Source organism: Gobius niger (assembly GCF_951799975.1).
Source record: "Gobius niger genome assembly, chromosome: 14".
Taxonomy (NCBI): Eukaryota; Metazoa; Chordata; class Actinopteri; order Gobiiformes; family Gobiidae; genus Gobius; species Gobius niger.
The window spans coordinates 19,237,310-19,260,930 of record NC_136865.1 but is presented as its reverse complement, the minus strand read 5'-3'; the positions used below and the strand labels follow the sequence as shown (position 1 = coordinate 19,260,930).

Here is a 23,621-nt window from a genome sequence, read left to right as displayed (position 1 = left end):
ACAAAACACTTCAAAAATGTGACAAAAGAGCGACAAAAACATGCCAGAAAAAACTACAAAAAAGCAACAAAAAGTGAAAAAAATAGACGAAAACACAGCAAAAAAAAGCAATGAAAAAACAACAAAAAAGTGACAGAAGCGTGATGAAGACAATAAAAGCAACAAAAAGCATGAAAAAGAAGCAATAAAAATGGACAAAACATGACAAAATAAAGACAAAAACGCTTCAAAAATGTGACTAAAAACGTGGCAACAACGTGACAAAAAAGTTACGATCCCTTTTGTAGGTCTTAGCTTTCAAATTGCTCTCCAGCCGACAAGCTTTTAGATTTGGGTAAAGTCGAACTAGAGAAAACGCACTTGGTTCAGGCAAGAGCAGATTATAGGGCAGAAATTTTGTTTAAACTTCATCTCTGAAGAAGGACTCATTTGACGCCCGAAATGTCACTTTTTTAGTGCAGTCAATAAAATCTGGAAGGATAGTAGCTGTGTGGCTCTTTGTGTTTTTCCGTCAGATATTATGTTGAAATATTCTGGTTTCTCTTTCACCATCATTAAGACTTTCAGTCAGATGAACAAGACCAAAACTGGATAATTGGACAGTTTTAGCAAAGCCAATTTCAATTGACTGTTTTGATCAGTTTTTTTTTTCAGACCCAGGTTCTGTGGCGCATATGCAAATGTTCTACAGCCTAATCTGAATAAGTTTATGCCACTATTAAATTGTTATTTTTGTTTCAACATTTCTATTGTTTATCTATTCGTGCAGATTTATTTTACCAATTAAAAAAGGAATATTTTTTGCACCACACATAATGAAATTGACTAAAAAAAAATAAATAGGAAAACTTTGTGAACCCACTAAATGAACTGTGGCTCCACCTCCAGGCAGTGGCAACAACTTGTTTGGCAACGGGACGCGGGACCACCTGTGCACTGGCCCCGAGTGTTTGTTTGCGTGTGCGTAAATTTAATTTGTCACAACGCGTAACAGTCAGAACAGTTGTAGCAACACCTCCGGACCCCAGTCCAACGCGGTCTGAGCCACGGCGAACACGGCCGCCCCGAGTGTCGCCGAGAGCCCCCACACGGCCATCTTCACCATCCTGTCGCCCCGCCCCCACACGGAGGAGGAGTCCCGCGGCAGCAGGGCCAGATCTGAGCCGGGAGAGGCTACGGGACATAAAACACGGAGGGGAGAGGGGGAGGAGGGGGTCAGGAGACGTGCGAAGGTCAGGAGGATTCAAAAGACACTGAGGTGGTTCAGATGGTACAATGGCAATAATGGCAATACACAAGGAGCAGGCAGAGCGGGTGCAAAAGGAAATTTAAAATACACAAATCAGTGCTCACATCTTAATCAGTAGCTTTTTATCCTAAGACAATTAATTAAAGATGGCAATTTTCTCTCTATTAGACTTTTTCAAATACATGTTATTATACATTGTTATTGTAGTACTTTTTAATAAATAATGTCCAAAAAAAAAGGGAATCGTTAATATTGACGTATGCATCATGTCCCTCTTTACTTTGAAAACTTGAAAATATGCGCAAATTTCACATGAATACTGTCGGAAGAAAATGTATGTGAACACAATGTTTCACATTTCTGACGGTCATAAAATGTGTCTGATCTCAATCAAAATCATAAGAATGAATAAACAGTGTCTGCCTAAACTAAAACCACCCAAACAATTACATGTTATATATTTTTAATGGTCATAACATGTAAACATTCACAGAACAGGGAGGAAAAAGTAAGTGAACCCAGTAATGTCACTGAACAGTTTTGTAAAGAGGAATGGTCCAAGATTAATCCTGATCGTTGTGAGCGTCTTATCTGCAACTACAGGAAAGCAGTTGTTGCTACAAGAGAAGGGTCAGCCAGCTATTTTATACAAGAGGTCAATTAATTATTTCATCCTGTTGGGAATGTCTCAGGTTTTTCTGCAAAATATGCTGATAAACTTGTGAATTTGTTTTTCCATTGATTATACCACGTTTGTCCAGGTCCTGAGGCAACAAAACAGCCCCACACCATGATTCTCCTGCACCAGACTTCACATTGAGGACAGGGTTTTGATGTTGATGTGTTGTTCCATTTTCCCTCTACACATGACATTGTGTGTTCCTCCCAAACTATTCAACTTTGGGTTCATCAGTCCACAGTATATTTTGCCAGTAGTGCTGTGGAGCTGCTCTTTCGCAAACCAAAGTTGAATAGTGAACCCTTGTATTAAAACTGTTGCAGTTCAGCGAGATTCCTGGGTTCACTTACTTTTTCCTCCCTGTCCTGTGAATGTTTACATGTTATGGCCACTGTTTACTCATTCTTATGATTTTCATGAAGATCAGACACATTTTATGACTAATTTAGGCAGAAATGTGAGAAATTCCAAAGCGTTCACATACTTTTTCCTCCCACTGTACATTTCTTTCACGTCAAACATCATAGTGAGTCAAATCAAGCTTAATTGTTTTATTCTTCTGTTTCAAGTAAAAATAACCCGTGTCTAGGTATACTGTCATTAATTACAGAGTATAGAGATGTTTAGCTGTATATCTTGTCAATACTGTACTAGCTTGTTTGTCAGGATTGTCTAAAGTGAATGAAAAAGCATCTGCTGGCAACATCTGGCTTCAGAGCTAAAGCGAGCAGTGGAAAAGCCCATAAACAAGGAAACATTAGGAGGGGAATTGGCGGATTATAGTTTGGGCTTTCTCTATTAGACGTGGAATAAACTGTACTGTCACTCACTCTGTCATTTCTATTGGCCCCATCAAAGCCATTTCGCCGGGCCATTGTCTGCCACAATGAAGTCAGGAGGCACTTATATCAGCCTTCTGTCTGCCCATTACGCATTTCATTTCGGACGCGGCTAATTGAATTCGCCGGGAAATGCAAGGAATAATGTGCATCGTTTTTTAAAATTGCACTCATTTGCCCGGAGCGAAGTGATGCAACATATTTTTGATGTATCGCTGACAATAGCAAATACTTTGACAGTATCTACATGAATACAGCATCCTTTTGTTGCGCTCTGGTGTATTCAAATGTGCACTTGATTGGTGGGAAGGGTTTCTGCAACACGTGTTTACTTGCAATTGATTGGCCCAAAGGGGGGCCGAGACTGTGGGGGAAGATGAATTTATTATTGCCTTGTTTGGAAGTAAATTTGCCATTTACAGAGGCATAAAAACAACTATTGTGGAAACATTCTTCAGTGTAGCTGTTATGTCGAAGCCACTGTGGGTTTTACTGTTTATTCATTTACAAGCTATTGCCAAGGTTTACTTTCTAACCATCATTTACAGGTTTTCTCTGTTGCCTATGCATTTATATCGATAATACACAGATGTGTTGTATGTGTAACATTTCACTTTGTCTCGGCTGATGATGTTAGGACTTGCAGGTGACTGGATTTTAGACCTGCAACAATGGGCTGCAGGTTAAGTATGAATTAGACTCAAGTATATACAGTACTTCTTCTCAAACTGTGGTACATGTCCAAACATCACATTTGTCGTTCCTAACCCTAATCATAGGTGCAATACACACTAATAGAATCACAAAGAAGAAGCTAACAAGCTAACGGGCAAAGCTAACTGCTGGCTAGCGCCACTTAAACCGTATTTACAGCCAAGTTTGAGTGAAAAAAAATATCTTCATTGTGTAATTGGATGTACAATATCCCTCTCTCCCTTTGTCTTTTCTGTCAGCGTAGTATTTACTCTCAAGGACAAATAATGAGTAAAAAAATGCGACATGCTACGACACCTGCAGTGGCCCCTCTAGCATCAATATTGTGTGTGATCACTGCACTGGTCTGACACAATAAAGGCACAACCTGTATCACTGGCATTTGGGACTGATAAATTAACTAATAAAAACTAAAACACGTGCTCTTAGTCACAAAGAGTGTGTTGCAGATTCTTTATTTTTGCATGGAGATTGTCTTTCATTTCACTTGATCTCAAAATAGTGTTGCTATTCTGTGTTAAATATGAAGCAGAGATGGCTAACCAAGACAAGATATTGCTAAAAAAGTGAGGATCATAAAGCAGGCTAATACACTCCACAGAGCCATTTGAAAATGAAACACATTGTTGTGGAGTCTGGACTGTGGACGAAGTGTGGATGAGTGTGAGTGTCGTTTTTTACCGTGTCTGGAGAAGGAGCCCTGGTTTCTGGTGAGACGCTGAAGAACAGAGTCTGGTCTTTGGTGCCGAGTGGAGAGCTGGAACGCCTGGAAGGTGCTGATGGACAGACTGCGGAGAGAACATGGAGTACGCTGAGTGAGAACATCAAGCACCTGAAATGCAGTTTCAAAGTTCCACGAGGATAACGTATTATGAAAAATCAACTTTATTATAGCTTTTAAATATGTTATAACATCCTCCCACGTCAATAATATATCTTCTATTTCATTCAGTTACAATTTCATACAAGCAGACCAGTCAAGAGGCACTGATTCACAGAGATATTAACCTTCGCAATCCTTTGATGACCATATTGCATAGTTATTCTTTTACCTCTTTCGGGGCTGCAGCGCTGCCTTTTTGGCCAGCACAGCTGGGGGGTATTGGTCAAAGAGTTCCTGGGCCCGGCCGATGAGCAGCTCGTATGGGAGGTCCTGAGGGATGCGGGACAAGAGGTGGTGGACCATGGCCATGTCGCACTCTGTCCGCTTCACCTCCTTTTCTCTGTGCAGAACGATCTGTGCCAAAAGATGAAACAAGGGGAGACGTGACCCTGGAGTTTTACACATAAATTAGCATCATCTTAGCTTTTAATCAGCTCTAGATTCAGCTGCTTTTACATATACAGTAAAGTATTTATTAATGAGAGCTACACAGTTAAACTATTTTATAATAATAATAATAATAGTAATGCATTGTTTTTTATAATGCTTTTCTGGACACTCAAAGACGCTTTACATTGCATTATTTGGGGTTTTTACAAGCTGAGCCATAATAATCAAAATTATAGCAAATAAAGGCTATCCATATCTCACTTTTCCATATAATGAATCTATATCAGTTTCACAGTTTAAGTTGAATAACAGAAATTAATGCACTTTTTAACAATATTCTAGTTTTCCGAGTTTCACCTGTATTGTAGCCACAGCTGCCCTGGGATAGACTGACTGAAGCGCAGCAACCAGTCTGCGCCATCGGCCCCTCCAACCAGCACAACCCACTCACTCAACCTGATACCCTACAATTTATTAGCTTGGTAGTTCGTATTTCCGTCTTCCATGTTAATTCTCAGGAATATATTTACTGGGAACTGAATCTTGTTTGTAAAACATAAATTGCAAATCTCATCACAATTGCAGTTACTGGAAAAACAATATTTACTGCTCATATTTGGGGGTCAGATGGTGACATTACAATAAAGTGATAATACATACACCACATTGCAGTTCGGACATGCATTTTTTTGTGTCTAGTTGCATTTTTATTGACAGGTTTTCTGATTAGTTTGGTGAAGCACATCGAGGAGGATCATTAACTTTTGAGAGAAACTGAAATATGAACTGCATACAATAAAAAAATGCCTTTGTTCACAGAAGTCTAAACTACAAGGTTAGCAGGATTTATATGTCTCTGGGTATTTTGTTGTTTGCAAAGGAAAATGTACTTTCTAAATAGCTGCAGACAGAATTTCCATTTCTATTAATTGTGCAAGTACTGGCTTGACAGGGCAATCTGCAGCAGCAACAAAAAGAAAAATCAAGCTTAGAAGAACCTACTTGTTGCAAGACAAAAGCGGAGGGTGCTTTGCCATAACAGTTTTATGGTTTTGTAGTTTAAGTGAAGGTTAGTTATAGACCAAAGAACATATTAAGCCAGTGTGAAAATGGATCACCGTCTGTGTGAAAAGATGAAAGGTGGAGAGATGTAACCCTGGAGTTTTGCACATAAATTAGATTCCTGGATACGAGTGTGTTTGTGGGCTTCCGCTGAGGCAGAATTGGGGCTTAGCGGTGAATTAGGCAGATGAAGAGTTAACCACCCCCATGCTGAGCTCTGTACTCTGTAGCCTGGGAGGAAACATGATCTACATTTGGCTTTGTTGTTTTTTCTCCCACTTCAAACAGCAGTCTCCCCGTGCCCGGCCCCTACTCACAGGCGTGCACATGCAAATAGACACGAAAGAGCTGACATCCAATGCAGAAGCAGCATCCAGGCGATACGCGCACAATCGCACTCTCTAAAGATCAGACAAGCCCTTCAGAAAAGAAACAAGATAGAAAAACAAAACAAAAAGAGCCTTTGCATCCTGAACGCAATGTAAAAATCCAATATACAAGAAATAGGTTGTACTGATTAACTGTGACTGCGATACAAACTCAGGGTGAGGACTTCAAGTACAACAATCTCGCAATTGATATGATAAAGTGCCAAGACATGGACTGAATCATCTACAGCAAGAGTTTCAAAACTTTTCAGGCAGCGAAAATCACTCAACCAACAACTTTGGAACCCTTAAATGAGCATTTATAATATTTTAAGGTGCAAAACATAAAAAATGGCCAAGTGATGTTAGTTTGGATACTGTACCTTGATATTTGGCTTAAAGGGGCTAGATGCAAGTTAGCCATTTTATACTCACTACTGCCACCTCAGGTCACATGTGTAACTGCAGCTTCTATATTAAGCTTATGCATGACGGCACTTCAGACCCGAAGAAACACCTTTTTGAGTGACAGTGCAGGATTTTAGAGGCAGTTGTGGTGAACAGGTCTGAGCTCATTCAGCTTCTATATTAAGCTTATGCATGACGGCACTTCAGACCCGAAGAAACACCTTTTTGAGTGACAGTGCAGGATTTTAGAGGCAGTTGTGGTGAACAGGTCTGAGCTCATTCTACACACTAGGACATTGCTGGAACATGTAGGGGGAGGAAAATACTTAATTTTAACATTTAGTCCCTTTAATTTCACATAATTTAAATATTCTGTTTTCAATCAAAAATTGTGAATTTCAATTTCATAAATGAAATTCAATATGAGAAATGTAAAAAATATAATACGGTAAAAACAAAAAACGGTATAATTTGTATTTTCCGGAATATATTTTTTCACAGTTTGGCTCGGGTTGCAAAATATATGATTTCACATGTTTGTTATTTTCACACTGACAGCCGCTAGAGGGCGCTCTAGGCTTGTGTGCCAGTATCTGCTACTCCTGTATCACTGAAGATTAAAAAAAAAAACTGTAATCGAGCAGCAGAAAGAAAGTTTGGAGTCATCGAGCAATTTGTGACGGACAGGTGAAAAGTGGAGGTTACTCTTAATGCAATGAAGAAAACAAAAAAAGCTAATCGCGGGCTAAAAGCGCGATGGCCACAGCTAGAGGAAAGAGTTCGCAAATGAGAGCTTAAACAACGTGCTGCCGGGAGAGGCTCGTCAATGGTGCAGTTACGCCTCCATGCCTCGGTAGTTGCGACTTATACTTTGGAGCGACTTATAGTCTGGAAAATACAGTAAGTGCTTGACGACTTTGAATCTTTTGGCCCTATCTTGCAATCTAATTTTGTTCCCCCTCTGTCCTGGTCCTCCAGCGAGGCAGTCATGGCAAAGATCCAGGCTCATGATCTTGAGGTGGTTCCCCAGACGCTAGTCGCCCACAGCCTCTGACAGGTTTCCCCGAGGAACCGAGTAAAGTATTGGGGTCAAATGAAGAAGACAAACTTCCACACCAGATATTCAGCTTCCTCCAAAAATGTGCAACCATTACTTTGTGAGACCAGACCAACGAAATGCCAGCAAACCCATTACGCCCCTGGTGTTATGAAATAAATAGATAAATCCTGTTTTTTTCAAAGCTGCAAATCCCTTTTTAACGCTCCGCTTGGTACTTTGCTAATACACCAGTGCCCTTTTTATCCCTTCCTCTTCCCTGCACCTTCTCCTTTCATTTTCTTCATTAGGACTGGCTAATTAACTGGTTCAGAGGCTTCTTGGTGCTCAGCGTGAAGTGTCCTGGATTACTGACACAACAAGCTCCTCTCCTCTCTCAGTAATTCTCTTTGCCTGTGGCGTCCTCACCGCTGCAGCGAGGTAGATGGGCATCAGAGGATGAGAGGCCAGAAAGAAGTCGTAGAGTCTTAAGGTGTGTTTGAACTCCGACAGGACGTGCCCGTACCATGTGATCAGCCAGGACAGGGCGAATATGGTGCCTACCTCCGCTCTGTGGTGGGAAGAGGTAAGAGAATATTAACATCAAACATTGTAATATATTGAGATTGTATCGGGTCAATGAATAATAGATTTGTCTGACTTGAAAAGCAACAAGATATGGTTATGTTATGTTTGTGTGCGAAAGAGTAAAAAATACCTCTAAGCACATGAATTCATTTTGATAACAAACTGCAAAAATAACATTGTCCGTGTCTAGCTGATCATTAGGACCATGTTTGTTTATGTTTTGAGTTTAGCTGCTCTTCTGACATAACGACATAACCTGAAGTGTCCTGCAGTGTGGCTTTGAAATAAAAAAAAGAAAGTAAGAATAAAACAGGTCAGCTTCAGTGTAAAGACTAATGCTTTAAGTATGTTCTTAATGCTGACAGTTCAAAGCAGGTTTCTTTTGAATACAATGACCATCACTGCATCTCCAGGCTACTGCAAGATGCAATAGTAGACAGTGGCTTAAAGCTATTCCCTTTTTCCTGTCATAAACCGTGTAAAACTGCTGTGAGATCTCTGTCTGCATTGTTCTGCGCTGTCATAAGCAGTCCTCCTTGACAGGGTCTTGTTTAAATTGTAGACTCTGAGAGGTTTTTCATATAAATATTGGATAGGAACATTCAGACAGGAAGACAGAAGGAGAAGGGACGACTACAAGCTGAAGGGACTGACAAGTGAAAAGTAGTCCGGTGGTTACTGTTTGCACTGTTGTTTTACTTCAAGTGCAATTCCTTGTTTTACAGACTTTTGGGTAGAATTTGCTTTCCAGAAAAGTATAAATTATGGACAACAAATGAGACAACAAAGAAGCAGGGGTGTGGAGTTTGTATGTTCTCCCCACTGTGTCTGGTTGGATTTCCAGCAGGCACTCTCAGGCTTCCCCAATGAACCTAAAACATAGACAATAGGCTAATCCTCCAGGAAAGTACTCCTGATCCAGGCTCAAAATACTCTGCAGTTGCCCACTGCTCCTAACAAGTTTCTCTGAGGGGCTGGGGTCAAGGATGAGTCAAATGAAAAGGACACATTTCCCTACAGGGACCATGAAGTCGACAAATACCATTAAATCATGCAGAGGAATCACACCATTTTAGGATATACTGATTACATCACAAATGTGCCATATTTAATTTGTGCAAATCTTTTCAAATGATTTCGCAATTTTCTAGGAAAATTAAAACTCAACTGCAGCCATCTGTCAGGAAAAAGTAAACAGAAATGTATAGTCCACCATTCAGGAAGCTTTCAATGTTTACACTGTGGCTCCCTCTAGTGGTCGCACATTTCCCTTGCCCATGTCTACAACAGGTTGGACTTGGACAAGGCTTACCTTAACATAAAATCATGTAGCTCTGTGTCCACTTGTTCTAAAATAGGCATCAGGTAGTTTAAAATATGCTTTGTACTGTCCATCGTGGGATCCATAAAGTCCCTAAAACAAAATAATTAGCAATTAATAAGCGACAACATGCTAAACCTAAATAATGTGATAGGAGTGAATTTTTACCGAAGATGGAAGTTGGAGAGTTTGTCGAGCAAAGCGAGTGCCATCCTCTCTCCAACGACCAGCAGCAGAGTGACAGCCACGTCATGGTAGCCTTGGTAATAGTGGAGCTGAGGACAGCGCTTTAACACGTCCAATATAATATCAATGAGCTGCTCCTGAAGAACTGCTCTCTCTGCAGTGGGCATACCTGCGTTACACCAGGGAAGCAGCTGTTATTACAGATAGTTAACACAATATACATGTGTCTAAAGGAAAATATAACAGGGTCCTAGTAAAATGAATGAATGTTTTCAACTGTCACACCTTTAGGAAAGCGCTTCATGGACCGCCTCACATCAAGCAGCACTTGGTTGTAATCTTTGTGGTTCTCCCTCACATCTTTGCCTGAAAAGAGATACGTGGACGCTTTTGTGTTGCTGCTATTTGGTTTAAAATAAAAACACAATTTGGTATCTTTTTTTTTTATGATGATATAAACCTGATTAATTTAAGTTACAAGTTATTGCCAAGGGAAGTAAATGGAACTGTACTTACTAGGTTTATGAGGCAAATCAAACACATTGATGTTCAGTAGCTTAGGCCAGACTTTCCTCCTCAGTTCATCTGTGAGGAGTCCTCCTTTACTGGCCGCTGCCTTCCTCAGAGTCTCAATATCTACTGGGTCACTGCAGATGAAAGTCAAACACAAGTAAGGACACTTTTACAGACGAGGCCTGCAGCATTAACACTCCAAATCTCAAGTCTAAATATAAAACGACTCTGGATTCCCCACAAACTCCTCATTTAGTCTCAGATTCCTCCTGTGTCTTGATGCTCTTAATAATATTCCACTGGGCCCATGTGACCAATCTTCATGTGTGAAATTAGCTTAGCACAGTGTGGCGAGGGCCGCTCTCCGTGGACAGGCCATAATTGTGGAAAGGCACACTGGATTAGCCAAGTGAGAGACAGTCCCAGTGGAGCGAGCTGTACTCATAGGTCCATAGCTTTATAGAGTTAAGTGGGGCATTTGGACCCTAGAAATATCTGACAGGAAGAATACAAAGCGGGTATAGGCTCTAGTCTGCAGTTTGCATCATGTGTTTTACTGTATATAACATTACACAGTACTTGCAGTGTGGCATAGACTAAAAGATCTGTCGTTACTTTTTTATCCTTTTTTTTTTTAGATACTCACCAATTTAACGCATGATGAATTTCAGCTAACTTGTGTTTTTTCCCGATGTCTGTTTCTGGATAAAGATGAGAGCAGAAACAAAGCAGAAACCATTATAGTGTGACAACAAACAATGAGGATTTATAAAGCGGATTGTCACTGCCTGTGTGTTTTGAAACTGTCATGGGGCCACACCTATGGCATATTTGTAAGATCTGGCACATAGGACTGAGTGTTCTTATTTTTACCCTGTACAAGCTCTATCTGGGATCAGTTTCTATCAACGTGGCTGCCATCTGAGCAGCATGCCACGCCAGCAATGTGCAGAAAACATACAAGACAACAAGTCATGTATATAAATGGGTCAGATCGAGATACAAGAATCAGAATGATCGACAGCTGCTATGTGTTATATGAAGTTGCAGATCCTTGTCATTAATGCAAAGCAAATATGTTTTTAAACTGCATTTCTCTTCACATACAAAGCAAATAAAAAAAAAAAGTTCCATCAAACAGGAAAATGAATCACACTAACAGATCACGCCTAACAAATGATCAGTATTAAATTAAAGCTTGTAGTAGCTTGAGTTACCTCTTTTGAGAGACCCATTCTCATGCACCTCGACGTGTTGTTTCTTCCGCTTGAGCCTTTTCATCACTTCTAACAATTAAAAACAATTCACCAACATGTCCACTGATCCTAGTCCAAGTAATACATTGAAAAAATACTTAATATTACATAAAATCGCCTGTGTGGCCGATAGTTTCCCTTAACAGCTGTATCCTGTGCGGTCAATCTAGCTTGGCTTTTGTTTGGTGTTTTCTGATTGGTCAGAATAGACACGTGACATGATTCTAATATCTTATTGGTTGAAATTCTACTGCATCGCAACCAAACTAGATTGTAGTTTTGGTAGTTTCAAATGAATTTAGATTTTTTTTTAAAAGGTACATTTTGTTAAAAAGAAATTGTATTAAAAAGATTTTTATATGCACAAAATATATATGAACACACACAAAATAAAAACAGATGCATTTAAATGTGTAATATATATGTTATTGCTGTTCTCAATCTTTACACACAAAATATCACCACCACCTTTCCTATCACCGAGTCAAGATAGACCAAATTTAGACTAAATTGTGTCTAAAGTGGGTGTGATGTGAACCATGTAGAAACCAGAAAACACCCAACTTAATAAATACAATTATGTCTAATAAAAATGAATAAAGTCTCTAATAGGTCAATCGAAGTACCACGTGGGTAAAACGTGGGCAACAGTGGCGTGTCTAGGGGGTGGCCCTGATTTCTGCTGGGCCACCCCAAAGTGCCATTCCACTCAGGGGGGGCTGAGGAAGCATGAGGAAGAATATTTGTGGCAGCTCACCCGGCTGTACCCCTCCTGACAAATGATTAGAAGAAGCCTTTTGTTCTGCAGCACTAATCACTGATTATTAAGACTATAATTTCTTACTACATGAATACTACATGAAATTAATATTAATGCTATAATGAACATTTCTATGACTAAGCAAAAAATAATGCTGACTGGTACTTTAAGCAAAATCCAACCCATTTTGTTGTGGTGTTAGCGTTAGCTTGGATTTTGTTACTAATATTAAATGGCATTTGTTGTGCTAATTTTACCTTGCTGTTTTAACCTCTTAACCCCCACCTTAACCAAGTGCATTTTCCCCGGTTCCGCTTTACCCAAATCTACAAAACTCATCTAAACGAATAATTTCCCTTGCGTTGTTGCCACATTGTCCTCACTTTTTTAAATCTCTATTTCATTGCTTTTTAAATGCGTTTTCATTTTCATCGCCTTTTGTCACTTTTTTTGTTGCTCTTTCGCCGCTTTTTCATCACTCTTTTGTCACTCTTTTGTCACTCTTTTGTTGTGTTTTTGTCACTGCTCTGTTGGTCTTTTGTGGTTTTTCTGTTGTATTTTTTTTGGCTCATTTTGTTGCTATTCCAACACTTTTTTCAAGAAGCTTTTAGATTTGCATAATGACAAACTGGAGAAAATGTGCTTGGTTCAGGTGCTGGTTACAAAGTCCTGGTGCCACCCCAGAAAAAATCAAGTGCCACCCCTGGGCCACCCCTGGGCCACCCCAGAAAATAAAGTCTGGATACGCCACTGATGGGCACTGGTATTTTGTGAAAAATTCCGGTATTGCAGCATCATAGACAAAAACATTACGTAAGCTAAGATCGTTACAACCATAGACACAACAGAAGTGATAGGCTACGATTAAGAGCAATCTACGTAATTAGATAAGCTGTTAATTGAAAGGGAAAGCGGCAAACCTGGCAACCCTCGGACAGCACCTTGAGCAGCGGTGATAAACCACGGTAAAGACGCCCACACTTCGTTATCGCCTCATTGACACAGGACTTGAGCCACAGCAGCAGCGGCATATCTTCTGATCCTCTACGAAAACAAACCGAGAGAGATCGGGGCATTATTTTCAGCTGCAATGTCAGGGAGGTGAGACCGATACGCGATGAGCGACACAGCCGAAATCACCGGGCCCCTAACCCGCAGGAGAAGGACGACCGTAGCGGGCAATGGGAAACAGGCGAACGGCGGCGGAAGGTGGCACGAAGCCGGGGACAAGCCTCCGCAGAGAGCCGCTAAAGGGGGGAAGAAGATGGAGCAGGTGTCCAAACAGACGAGTTACAATGGGAAACTGGACAGAGACGCGGACACTAAGGGGATACATCAACATCATCACCACCAGCAGCAGCAGCACCAGCAGCAGCAGCTCTCAGACAGCTCCAAGAATGAGAAGAGTGCGGTCGAGGACATCAATGATAAACTCAGGTAAATGCCCTACATCCGCTTAACTTTTAATGGGTTATTATATCTGTCACAATCGGTACTGCAGGCAAGAAAACTAATGTAAACAAAAAGATCTCGTCATCACTGTTTAGCTATAAAAGAAGGTTAGGTTAGGTTAGGTTAATTTATTTGTACCCGTGGGTAAATTCGAAAAGAAAGAATGAATGAAAGAATGCACATGAAAAAACAAAACAGTGTTTCATTCAGAGCTTCACACTAGCAAAACACTGCTAGTTTTCTATGTAGGCTGGTGACACACTTTTTTTTTAATGCATCGACTTGTGTACTTGTGTATCAAATTGTTTTGTGTAGTCTAGTATCACAGCAGGACTGCTCCGAACAGAGACACAAAAATGGGATGTCCAAACAAAGGTGATCTCCAAATGAACCGGCTGCAGCAGGTGGAAGGGTGTCCTGGCGTCCTCGTTCTTAGACCCTCGATGTGGCAAGGAAAAATTCCTGGGAGGAAAAAAAAACAATGGGAGAAAACCAAAACCTCAATCACCTGAAGGAGTGACCCACTTTCATGGACGGACAGGCAATGGACCCAGGGTTTGAGTTGGGATGAACATTGTGGAGCTAACGCCCAGTCCTTGTTGGAGCTTCAGTTCTTCTTGTCCAGTCCAAGTGAATTATAATCGAGATCATTTACAAGTAGCATCGCTGTTGTTGTATGTTAACCATAGGGTTTTATTTTATTCAAATGAATAGGAAAACACTTCACAACTAATGCTATTGGTGGCTAGTCAATCATATTTCATGGTAAAAAAAAAGAAAAAAGTGCAAATAGCATGGAATCCTGTTTGGCTGTTTTCTTTTCTGTTTTTGACCCGTTCATCTATTTTCTGACTAACTACTAACTACATAATGGTAGCCTATATTTATCCTCATTACTGCCAGGTTAATATGAGACTACCAGAACAATCACAGCGACGCTCCCACTCTACCTCGAGCTACACCCATGTGGCTGCACTGATCTAGATGAGGAATCATTAACATGCAGGAGTTTTGAACAAGCATACTGGTTTGTCTGGATGCCTATATACAAAACATGCCCCAATGACAATAGATAAACAACACGGACAACTTTTTCTCTAGTCTATATTGTCCTACTGGTTTTCCGTTACACTCGTATCAAGTTACGCCTTTGCCTTTCACCCTAACTGCCCTCCATTACTGCCACCCTGTTTGCTCACGTTTCTGTTACAAAGTTTTCACAATACCGTTGCTTTTTCACTGGGTTCAGCACCTTTCACCCATTTATCACAACATGGCCTCAAACGTGGCCTAATCGAGACATGAATCATCAAATTTCCAAACTATCAAGAGTCATGATTGTAAGGACATGACTTTATGTACAATTAGTCATGGGTAATGTCAGTGGGGAAGCAAGAATGCCTTGTTTGTAAACCACTTGCAGAGGCATGAAATTTGAAGAACAAATTGTGGTCTGTGAGGTTTCTGTAAAGGCAGAGAAGCAGTCCCCTCAAGTGCTATAGGAATATAATGTCGATATTGTGTGTTTTGTATTGCAGTGTTCACACGCTTCAGGAGTCTCTGCTGAGCTCGGCCAGCGGCTACAATAACTACCGGGGAATCCTCAACTGGTGCGTCGTCATGCTGGTGAGGGCCATGTGAATCACGCTGGAAACCCCCGCAATAGCGACGCGCTGTTCTTCAGAATAGGCCTTTGCTCATTACCGTTGAGTATTTCCTATCTGTTTGCAAGTCAGGGCGGTCTGTTGCGTCACTTGGATGTTGCCTCACCTAATGTTGCAATAACGATTACCTGGCAGTGGGAATCAGTTTAATCACACGCATTTCAATATTCACAACTTTGCAATTTAGTTGTTTATCATTAAAGTATGGCAGAAAGTGAGGGTCTTTTTAAGAGGCCGACCGATATGGGTTTTTCTAAGGCTGATGCCGATATTATGGGATAATAATTGGCCGATGCTGATGTGCTTGGCCGATATTTCTGACCGATGTATTTGCTCCAGCACTGGCCAATTTTATTTGATTACTTTAGGTGATCCATTATGGTTTCTGACCCAGCTTTGATTTGTTGTCCTTAGCATTAGCATATTGTTACTAGCCGTGGCATTTTGCGCGGCGATCTAAAATACAATTGTGGAGGTTAAAACTAACTCAGCGATTGAATTCTCCAGATTCTGCACTTCAAAATGACATGCAGCGCGTCTATATTGCAGTGTTAATTTCGTCGTCTAAAATATTTAGTCTTAATTTTAGTCAAAGTGTTGTTTTTGTCGACTAAAATTGGACTAAAACTAAATTTAAACTTTTTCATGAGACTAAAACTATGACTAAAATGTCCAGATATTTTAGTCGACTAAAATAAGACTAAATAAAAATGAAAGGGAGAGACTAAAATCATCCAAACTTCTATTGACAGTCTGAAAGAGCCTCAGATCATTTAAATTCACTGCCAAATGAACAGGTCTGAGCTTTGTTCATGTGGAGCAGCTCCATGAAGCAGAGGAACAAGATTAAATATGATTATAATGAATATTATAAATATACGTCGACTAAATTAGTCTTCATTTTAGTCGACTAAAATTAGACTAAAATTTAAAAGTTTTTTTTGACTAAATCTTGACTAAAATTAAATTACATTTTAGTCAAAAGACTAAGACTAAAACTAAAATAAAATATGTTCTCAAAATTAACACGTCTATATTGACGGGTTGTTTAGTGAAACTTGTGTTTAACAAACTTAAAGCTAACCAGTTTTCATTGCGATGTTTGTCACCTCCCCTGAGGCCTAGGGAGTTGTGGGGAGAGCTGTTTAAAGCCCTGGGTTTGCTCTTTCCAATGCAAAAAACGGGAAGTCTCTACCATTTTCCATTTTCGGTCCCGGAAATATCGGCGCTAGATCGGCCGATAGCAGATATTGTAAAATCCCCAAATATCGGCCCGATATATTGGCCGGCTGATATATCGGTCTCAACTTTTTAAATATAATTTCTTTGAGGAAGCCGTTCCTTCTCTCCTTCCCTTTGCTCTACATTCACAAACACTTTAACTCTGACCCTGAAAAATCGAATAAAAGTAAATTCTCGCATGAAGTAAAAACAATAATAAAGGCGACTCTTTTATCAATTCTTGCAACAAACCAGAAGAATAATGAAAATTCTGTAGTATTGTTCTTTTGCTTTTGTGTTAATAACGTAGAATCCGAAAATGATTTTGTAAGTTGTGGCTTCGGTCCCAGATGTGTCACAGTTGGCCGCCTGCAGCTGAGGTCAGTTAAGGACATGTTTGCCTTTTTTAAGAAAACACTCTTGTATTTTGGTGGAATATCATGCACTGTTGGCATTTCAACTAATCCTGTGAAATTAAATCTGTCTCCGTCTAACAAACACAAGCAATGCAATATGAAAACCAGTGTTTGGTCGGGAAAGATAAGTGACTCTCTAAAGTTTCATTCAAAGCGAGTGTCACTTCCTGCACTTCCTGCCGCATGGGACAGGAGGCCGTTCTTAATTCAGACTGTTCGAGAAAGAGGCGTCTGGATTAGTTCTAAGAGGATTAATACTAAATTTGTGCGCTTTCCTCCACAACTGCTAGTTTTAGTCATGCAACTTTTGCTCCGTTTGCTGTGATTCTGCCCTACTTAAAATGAGTTTGAGTAATATTGAATTAATTAAAGGGCTGCACGAATATCGCATCAATCACAGTTTGAATGGCTGCAATTAAGAGAGCAGATATTTAGCAATTATTTCGGCAGCCCTTTCCTTGGAAGTCTGGGTAGTTTAAATATATTATGATCTTGTTTTGCCACATTTATTACCTTAACTGGTGTTTGCTTCAGTCACTATGCGTCCCCTCTTATCATTTCTGACCCAGTATCTGAATGTAACAAAACAAGCATGACCTTTTTATTGTATTTTGCTGGAACACTTGTAATACATTGTTAGTCAAATGTAGAAGAAAGAAGTGCAGCTCAAATACCCAATAAACTGTAAAGAACAGCAAAAAAAAACAAGGCACTCCTCCCACATCAAAATTCTCCATCTACATGTAAAAAGCCTTTATTGTGCTGGGATGATGAGTGTTAAAATCTTTAAAACATATTGCTGGTTTCTTCCACGCGTATCAGCTCCAAACAAGCCTTTAGAGTGACGTTTTTTGAGTCTTAGTTCCTCAAACACCAAAGGGCACCTTCCCCCCATAGACTAATTCTTGACTTCCTGAGCACTTTGTCAAGTTTTTTTCATGTACCCATTAAACTGTATTCAATAGATTAGTTTGCATTATGTTGTTTTGCCACAGTTGAGGATTTCTTTCTTATTTTTCTTATGAGAGAATAGTGTTGTTTCTTCATTATTATGCAAAGGCATTATACTTATATATTAAGTATAATGCATTGGTTTTATCTCAAGTGAACGCATGTCTCTTCTGATAGTCTCACTTATCTCGGTTTTCACCGAGACTTTGAGCTTTGCTGCACAATGAAATGATAAAAGGCAGTAATTTTTTATTACTGTCACAATAACAGACATTTTTTTCTTTTGACAATGTTACAGATCTGTCATGTTTGTTACTTTTTACTGAACAGGTTGTTTTATCTTCTTTTGATTATTTTTGTTGTTGTTTTTTTCCCTCAGGTGCTGAGTAATGCACGGCTCTTTTTGGAAAATATAATAAAGTGAGTTCACAGTATCCACCCACGGGCACATGCACACATGTTGGCCATTTCGCTGTCATTATTAATGGTAGGGAAGCCTGATACCGTCCCAATAGCAAAACAATAAGCGCTAATGAAAAATGCTAAGCAATAAATGAGGGACTGTTTAACGATAAAGCCTGAAAATCCAAGTAAATGCCCAACCATCGTAAATGACACTAAAGCTGCAATGAATCTGAAACACAATAAAGCACATGTTTCTTCACAGAAATCTCATGTTAATGCCTTAATAAGTAACTTTATTGTTTATTATTAAACCCTCTCCTGCTCAGTGTTGTCACATCACATGAGGATGTTGCTGGTTAAACAAAAAGGTCCCCAAAGGGCAAATTCATATATTGAACTATAAATAGATAAAGTAACTTTCAGGTCTAAACTGAAACATAAGGTTTTTGTTTTTATATTTAAGGCTGGCATTTCTGTTCCTTAATATAAACAACATTCAATACACAATACTGTTTTTGTATCTGTTTGCTGATGAATCTCGCTCTTTGTCAGATATGGGATCTTGGTCGACCCCATTCAGGTGGTGTCGCTCTTCCTGAAGGACCCCTACAGTTGGCCGGCAGCGTGTCTCATCATCGGTATTTGCTCTTGAATATGAAATTCTAATAGTTGGATTTTCAGCCATGTTGTAGGCAGTGTTTGTTGTATGCTAGGCAGACAGTGTAGTTGGCAATTACGCAGATTATAATGTTTTGTTTCTCTGTCGCAGCGTCCAACGTCTTCATCTTGTTGGCCTTGTACATCGAGAGACGTTTGGCTGTGGTGAGTGTAATCAGTGTTTAATCTGATCGCAAATGTTTTCTCAACTCCGGTGCCTGTTGCTGCAGCTCTGACAAATTGCACTGATAAGAAAACCTCTGCTCTCTTCATGATAAAGTGGACAGTGTTGCTCACGTTGAGACATTTTCCCTTATTTCTTTTTAGGGCACTTTTTCCGAGACTGCGGGGCGAGTACTGCACATATTTAACCTCACGGCCACTTTGGTGTTTCCCTCAACAACCATCCTAACAGTCTCCTCCATTACTCCAGGTACAGGCAAGCACAAAGCAAACCCGATGCATGGATGAATAATAGTAAAATGATCTTATCGTATGTGTTTAGTGGGTGGAGTGCTGTCATTAGGACTCTACACTGTCCTCTTCCTGAAGCTGTTTTCATACCAGGACACAAACAGGTGGAACAGGGAGGTCCGACTGGCCAAGGCCAAAAAACTGACCAGGTCCCATTCGTGTGAGTATATAATGTTTAAACTAAACGTGCTGGCAAATATCTATGGAATAAACGTTAGAAGCGATATTGTCAGATACACAGGGTTTCCCTTTTTTCATAAATTAATTAATAATGCGATACATATCAATCAAAATTTCTGTCAGTTTTACAATGTTTTTTGGTAATATGTTGCCCGTATTGTCCATTTAACTTAAAATATCTAGATTTCCCTTCAACCCTATGTTAGATCGAATATTCACGCATTTGTGACTGAGTAAGTGCACAGTGATGTTAAAACAGGGATTCATTTGGATTCAAACTGGCTTTAACCTCGTAACCCCCGCCTTAACTGAGTACATTTGCACACTATCAGCCAGAGTAATGCCTCATTTGAAAGCTAAGACCTACAAAACTCTAAATTGTAACTTTGTCGCTATTTTGTATACCCTGTGGCTTTTCTACATACATTTCTGTCATTTTTTGGTCACATTTTGGGCAATTTTTCATCGCTTTTTAGTTGCATTTCCATCCTAGTTTTCATCTTATTTTTGTTGCTATTTTGAGGCTTTTTTCAAGATTTGGGTAAAGCCAAACTGAAGAAAATGTGCTCGGTTCAGGTGGGGGTTAAGGGGTTGAATCTACATTTCTTATGACATTGTTCAAGTTTTTTCTCTTTTCCTATATAAAACCTACAGGCCAATCACAATCACACAAGTACGGTCTAGTGTGGTCAGCTACCCTAAACCTACCTCAACAAAAAACTATGAATAGACTTACCTTTTCATTAACTAAAGAATGCTAAATATTATACTATCTTAGGTCCATCCGTGGCCCAGTCCAATGGCTCAGCAGTGCACAGTATTGTCTCCTATCCTGGCAATCTAACGCACAGAGGTGGGTAGTTGTGTCAAAATAAATCGATGTACTTAAATAAAGTGGTATTATCTTTTTATTTCTCTCCCCAGATATGTATTACTTTGCATTCGCGCCAACTCTGTGCTATCAGCTCAACTTCCCTCGATCGCCTCGAATACGGAAAAGGTTTCTCATAAGGAGACTTTTTGAAATGGTAAGACGGGTCGGCCTTAAAGCTACAGCCCTGGCTACAAGTAGTAATAATTAAAGTTTTTTTTGTTGTTGTTGTTGCAGCTTTTTCTCATGCAACTTTTAGTGGGATTAATACAGCAGGTATGTACAAAACACATTCCTCAGAACATGTCGCATTCCCCGGGTGAATATTTTATTTTAATGTATTTTTTCATTTATTCTGTCTTTTCAGTGGATGGTCCCGACTGTACAGAACTCAATGAAACCATTCAAGGTGCGTGAACGTTTTATATCAAAAGGGCTGATTGGGTTAAACTGAATGCAGTGCAAGTGTAGTTTTGTCGTATATTCTTTGAATCACTGAAATACATTTCACTGCAATGTAGGAAATGGACTTTTCACGAATGGTGGAACGTTTGCTGAAATTAGCTGTAAGTATCAGGTGACACATTCTGATCTAGCACACAATCCTGACAACCACCTCCATAATCCTCTCTCGTCGCAGGTCCCGAACCATTTGATATGGCTGATCTTCTTCTATTGGTTTTTCCACTCGACGCTGAATTTTATGGCTGAGCTGCTGCAGTTTGGAGACAGGGAGTTTTACAGAGACTGGTGGTAAACACATTCAATAATAAAAGCACACATGCTTTAGTCACATTGTGCTCCAGTTAATCTGACGCTGAACCAAAGCTCACTGCCAGATTGACCTTCCAGGGATTTGTCTGGGAAATTCACATATTTGTACGAGGGACCCCTTTGCAAACACAAACAAGTGCTTTATGCAATTAGCTTCGCTGATAAGGCTAAAAATGAAAGGAAAAATAATTGATTAGTCCTTTTAAATATTCATTATCAATTTGTGTCCCCAGATGCGAGGTTAACGTGGTGCATTATGTAACTTTTATGCAAAAAAACAACAACCTTGATATTAGTGTGTATTTGACCTGAAGTTGAGCTAATTCCTTCGCAATCACTAAAACGTTTTACATAATGTAAAAATGTTCTACATACATTTTTTGTTCAGGTTCATACACAGATAATCGACTCAGAAAGCTGAATGATTCTCACGCTTGTAAAGGAAATCTATCCTACTTCCAGAATCCACTCCAGTTTCTAAAGCAGGGAAACTTGTGCTTTTGTCCTTAGTTACAAGTTCAGCTGTTATCCTGCCCTTTTTCAAAACCACTGGAGCACATCCTACAAATGTTACCTTTAATGCTGCTGATTGTGAGTAAAATGATCAGCATGATCGGAATATTTCATTTCAAAAGTAGAAAAGCAAATCAATCTCAATCAAAAGCAATCTCAGAAAACATTTTTCAAACAATGTGCAGACCTAGATTGTACCATATGTGAGTAGGCCATAGTCCTACTGTATAACAGTCATAGTCCTGTGCATTATCTTTCCATTAGAAATTAAAAATGCATTAATCTTCCTTTCAGGAACTCCGAGACGGTTACATATTTCTGGGCCAACTGGAACATCCCGGTGCACAAGTGGTGCCTGAGGTATGAACAGCACTCCGCTGGAATCCCCTCTTACAGTCTGCACAGTGTTAATCATTTCACTTGTTTTCTTGCAGACACTTTTATAAGCCAATGTTGAAGAAAGGTGTGAATAAGTTTTGGGCTCAAACTGCAGTTTTCCTTGTGTCCGCCTTCTTCCATGAGGTAAATATACCACTGTCCTCTGTAGCCTATGTTTTTTCATCTTTGCCCTGTGTTCTTTATGGACCCTATCTTCTTTGATTTGGTTCATAAAATCAAGTCGTGTATCTACTCTTCAAGGGGTACTTAAACATATTTTGAAATAAATGGAAGCATATTTTTTGCCCAGAAAGACAAAAACAATAGAGCTTGAAATATGGCACAATTATCTACAGATATACAGGCATTCTACTTGAATAAGTGATCCTCATAAATACATTATGAACAGAATGGACAGTGGTTCCCAACCTACTCAAATTCACAACTCATTTGTTGTTTTGTTTTACTCCCTGACCCTCTGGCCAGACAAAGCTCTAGGGACAAATGTCTTAAATGACATTCATCAATTCATTTAGGTAGAAAGTACATTCAGATAGAAGAAATACGCTACACATTTATGGTATTTTCTGTGTAGATCACATGCATTGAATTGTACTTTTTTTTTCTCTTAGTACTTGGTAAGTGTCCCATTGAAGATGTTCAGACTATGGGCCTTTATGGGAATGATGGCTCAGGTAAGACGGCATTGATTGAAAACTTCCACACACGGTATATTTCCAAAGCTAATGTTGTGTGTCCATGGAGCAGGTTCCTCTTGCGTGGTTCGTGGGTCGTTACCTGAATGGGATCTACGGAAACGCTGCTGTCTGGATCTCGCTCATCATTGGTCAGCCGGTTGCGGTGCTGATGTACGTCCACGATTACTATGTCACTCACTATGGAAGCTCCACATGATGAACAAACGCAGTATAATATCAACTACTACACTACTAGTATAAGTCCGCAGCAATGAAGGACAGTCTATGAACCTGCCACCTTTGAAAGGAGAGTGTTATTTGCACATTGAAAAAGGACCACTGCTTGATACAAAGTGACTTGATACACTGCCCATAGCTTTCAGAGGCCTGTTTCATGCCAGTGTTGGTGTATCTTAAAACATGGGCCAAAGAAATACCATATGACCCTTTTCTTAACACTTTGTAGAATTTATTTAAAACAACTATGCACTGCCAAGTAAGTGTAATAATAAAATAGTAACAATAATAGTAATAATAATAATGATGATTTAAAAAGTATGTTCAAGGCTTACAAATTGCACAGAGTTTTCAACATTGAATCCATTGGCCGTGATGTCTCTCATGTACTACAATGTGTAACATGTAAAGGTATTGTGTAAATAGTACATTTAAAATACTGCATTACTTTTGATGATTACATTTAGAAATGTAGTTT

At 39.6% G+C, this 23,621-nt stretch overlaps 2 protein-coding genes across 3 annotated transcripts; one reads left to right on the top strand and one right to left on the bottom strand.

Moving 5' to 3' along the window:
• Positions 1-874: 874 nt before the first annotated feature.
• On the bottom strand, positions 875-13,306 carry LOC306974395 (TBC1 domain family member 20). Of its 2 annotated transcripts, XM_079571627.1 has the most exons (11): positions 13,173-13,306; positions 11,454-11,522; positions 10,883-10,937; positions 10,240-10,370; positions 10,009-10,089; positions 9,706-9,892; positions 9,529-9,630; positions 8,058-8,199; positions 4,534-4,718; positions 4,163-4,269; positions 875-1,173 (listed from the first exon to the last, which is right to left on the bottom strand). In XM_079571627.1, the coding sequence occupies exons 2-11, from the start codon at positions 11,515-11,517 to the stop codon at positions 995-997; spliced, it is 1,233 nt and encodes a 410-aa protein (XP_079427753.1). In that variant the 5' UTR covers positions 11,518-11,522; positions 13,173-13,306; the 3' UTR covers positions 875-994. The 2 variants fall into 2 exon arrangements, with proteins under 2 accessions (XP_079427753.1, XP_079427752.1); XM_079571626.1 differs by lacking the exon at positions 13,173-13,306 and having other exon boundaries at positions 11,454-11,657.
• dgat1a (diacylglycerol O-acyltransferase 1a) lies at positions 13,087-23,412 on the top strand. Its single transcript, XM_079571625.1, has 17 exons — positions 13,087-13,689; positions 15,243-15,330; positions 18,336-18,376; positions 18,914-18,999; positions 19,131-19,183; positions 19,346-19,451; positions 19,524-19,652; positions 20,451-20,525; positions 20,597-20,700; positions 20,781-20,819; positions 20,911-20,952; positions 21,065-21,109; positions 21,184-21,296; positions 22,125-22,190; positions 22,265-22,352; positions 22,841-22,903; positions 22,977-23,412. The coding sequence occupies exons 1-17, from the start codon at positions 13,370-13,372 to the stop codon at positions 23,121-23,123; spliced, it is 1,605 nt and encodes a 534-aa protein (XP_079427751.1). The 5' UTR covers positions 13,087-13,369; the 3' UTR covers positions 23,124-23,412.
• The last annotated feature ends 209 nt before the right edge of the window (positions 23,413-23,621 follow it).

Bases quoted from the DNA above. Each gene is read 5' to 3' on its own strand.
- LOC306974395 (XM_079571627.1), bottom strand. From the start codon at position 11,517: ATGAAAAGGCTCAAGCGGAAGAAACAACACGTCGAGGTGCATGAGAAT. The intron at 10,090-10,239 runs GTAAGTACAGTT...ATCTCTTTTCAG, and splicing joins TGATTTGCCTCATAAACCTA to GCAAAGATGTGAGGGAGAAC. The intron at 9,893-10,008 runs GTGTGACAGTTG...GGTGTAACGCAG, and splicing joins CATGAAGCGCTTTCCTAAAG to GTATGCCCACTGCAGAGAGA.
- dgat1a (XM_079571625.1), top strand. From the start codon at position 13,370: ATGAGCGACACAGCCGAAATCACCGGGCCCCTAACCCGCAGGAGAAGG. The intron at 19,184-19,345 runs GTGAGTGTAATC...ATTTCTTTTTAG, and splicing joins TCGAGAGACGTTTGGCTGTG to GGCACTTTTTCCGAGACTGC. The intron at 19,653-20,450 runs GTGAGTATATAA...ATACTATCTTAG, and splicing joins ACTGACCAGGTCCCATTCGT to GTCCATCCGTGGCCCAGTCC.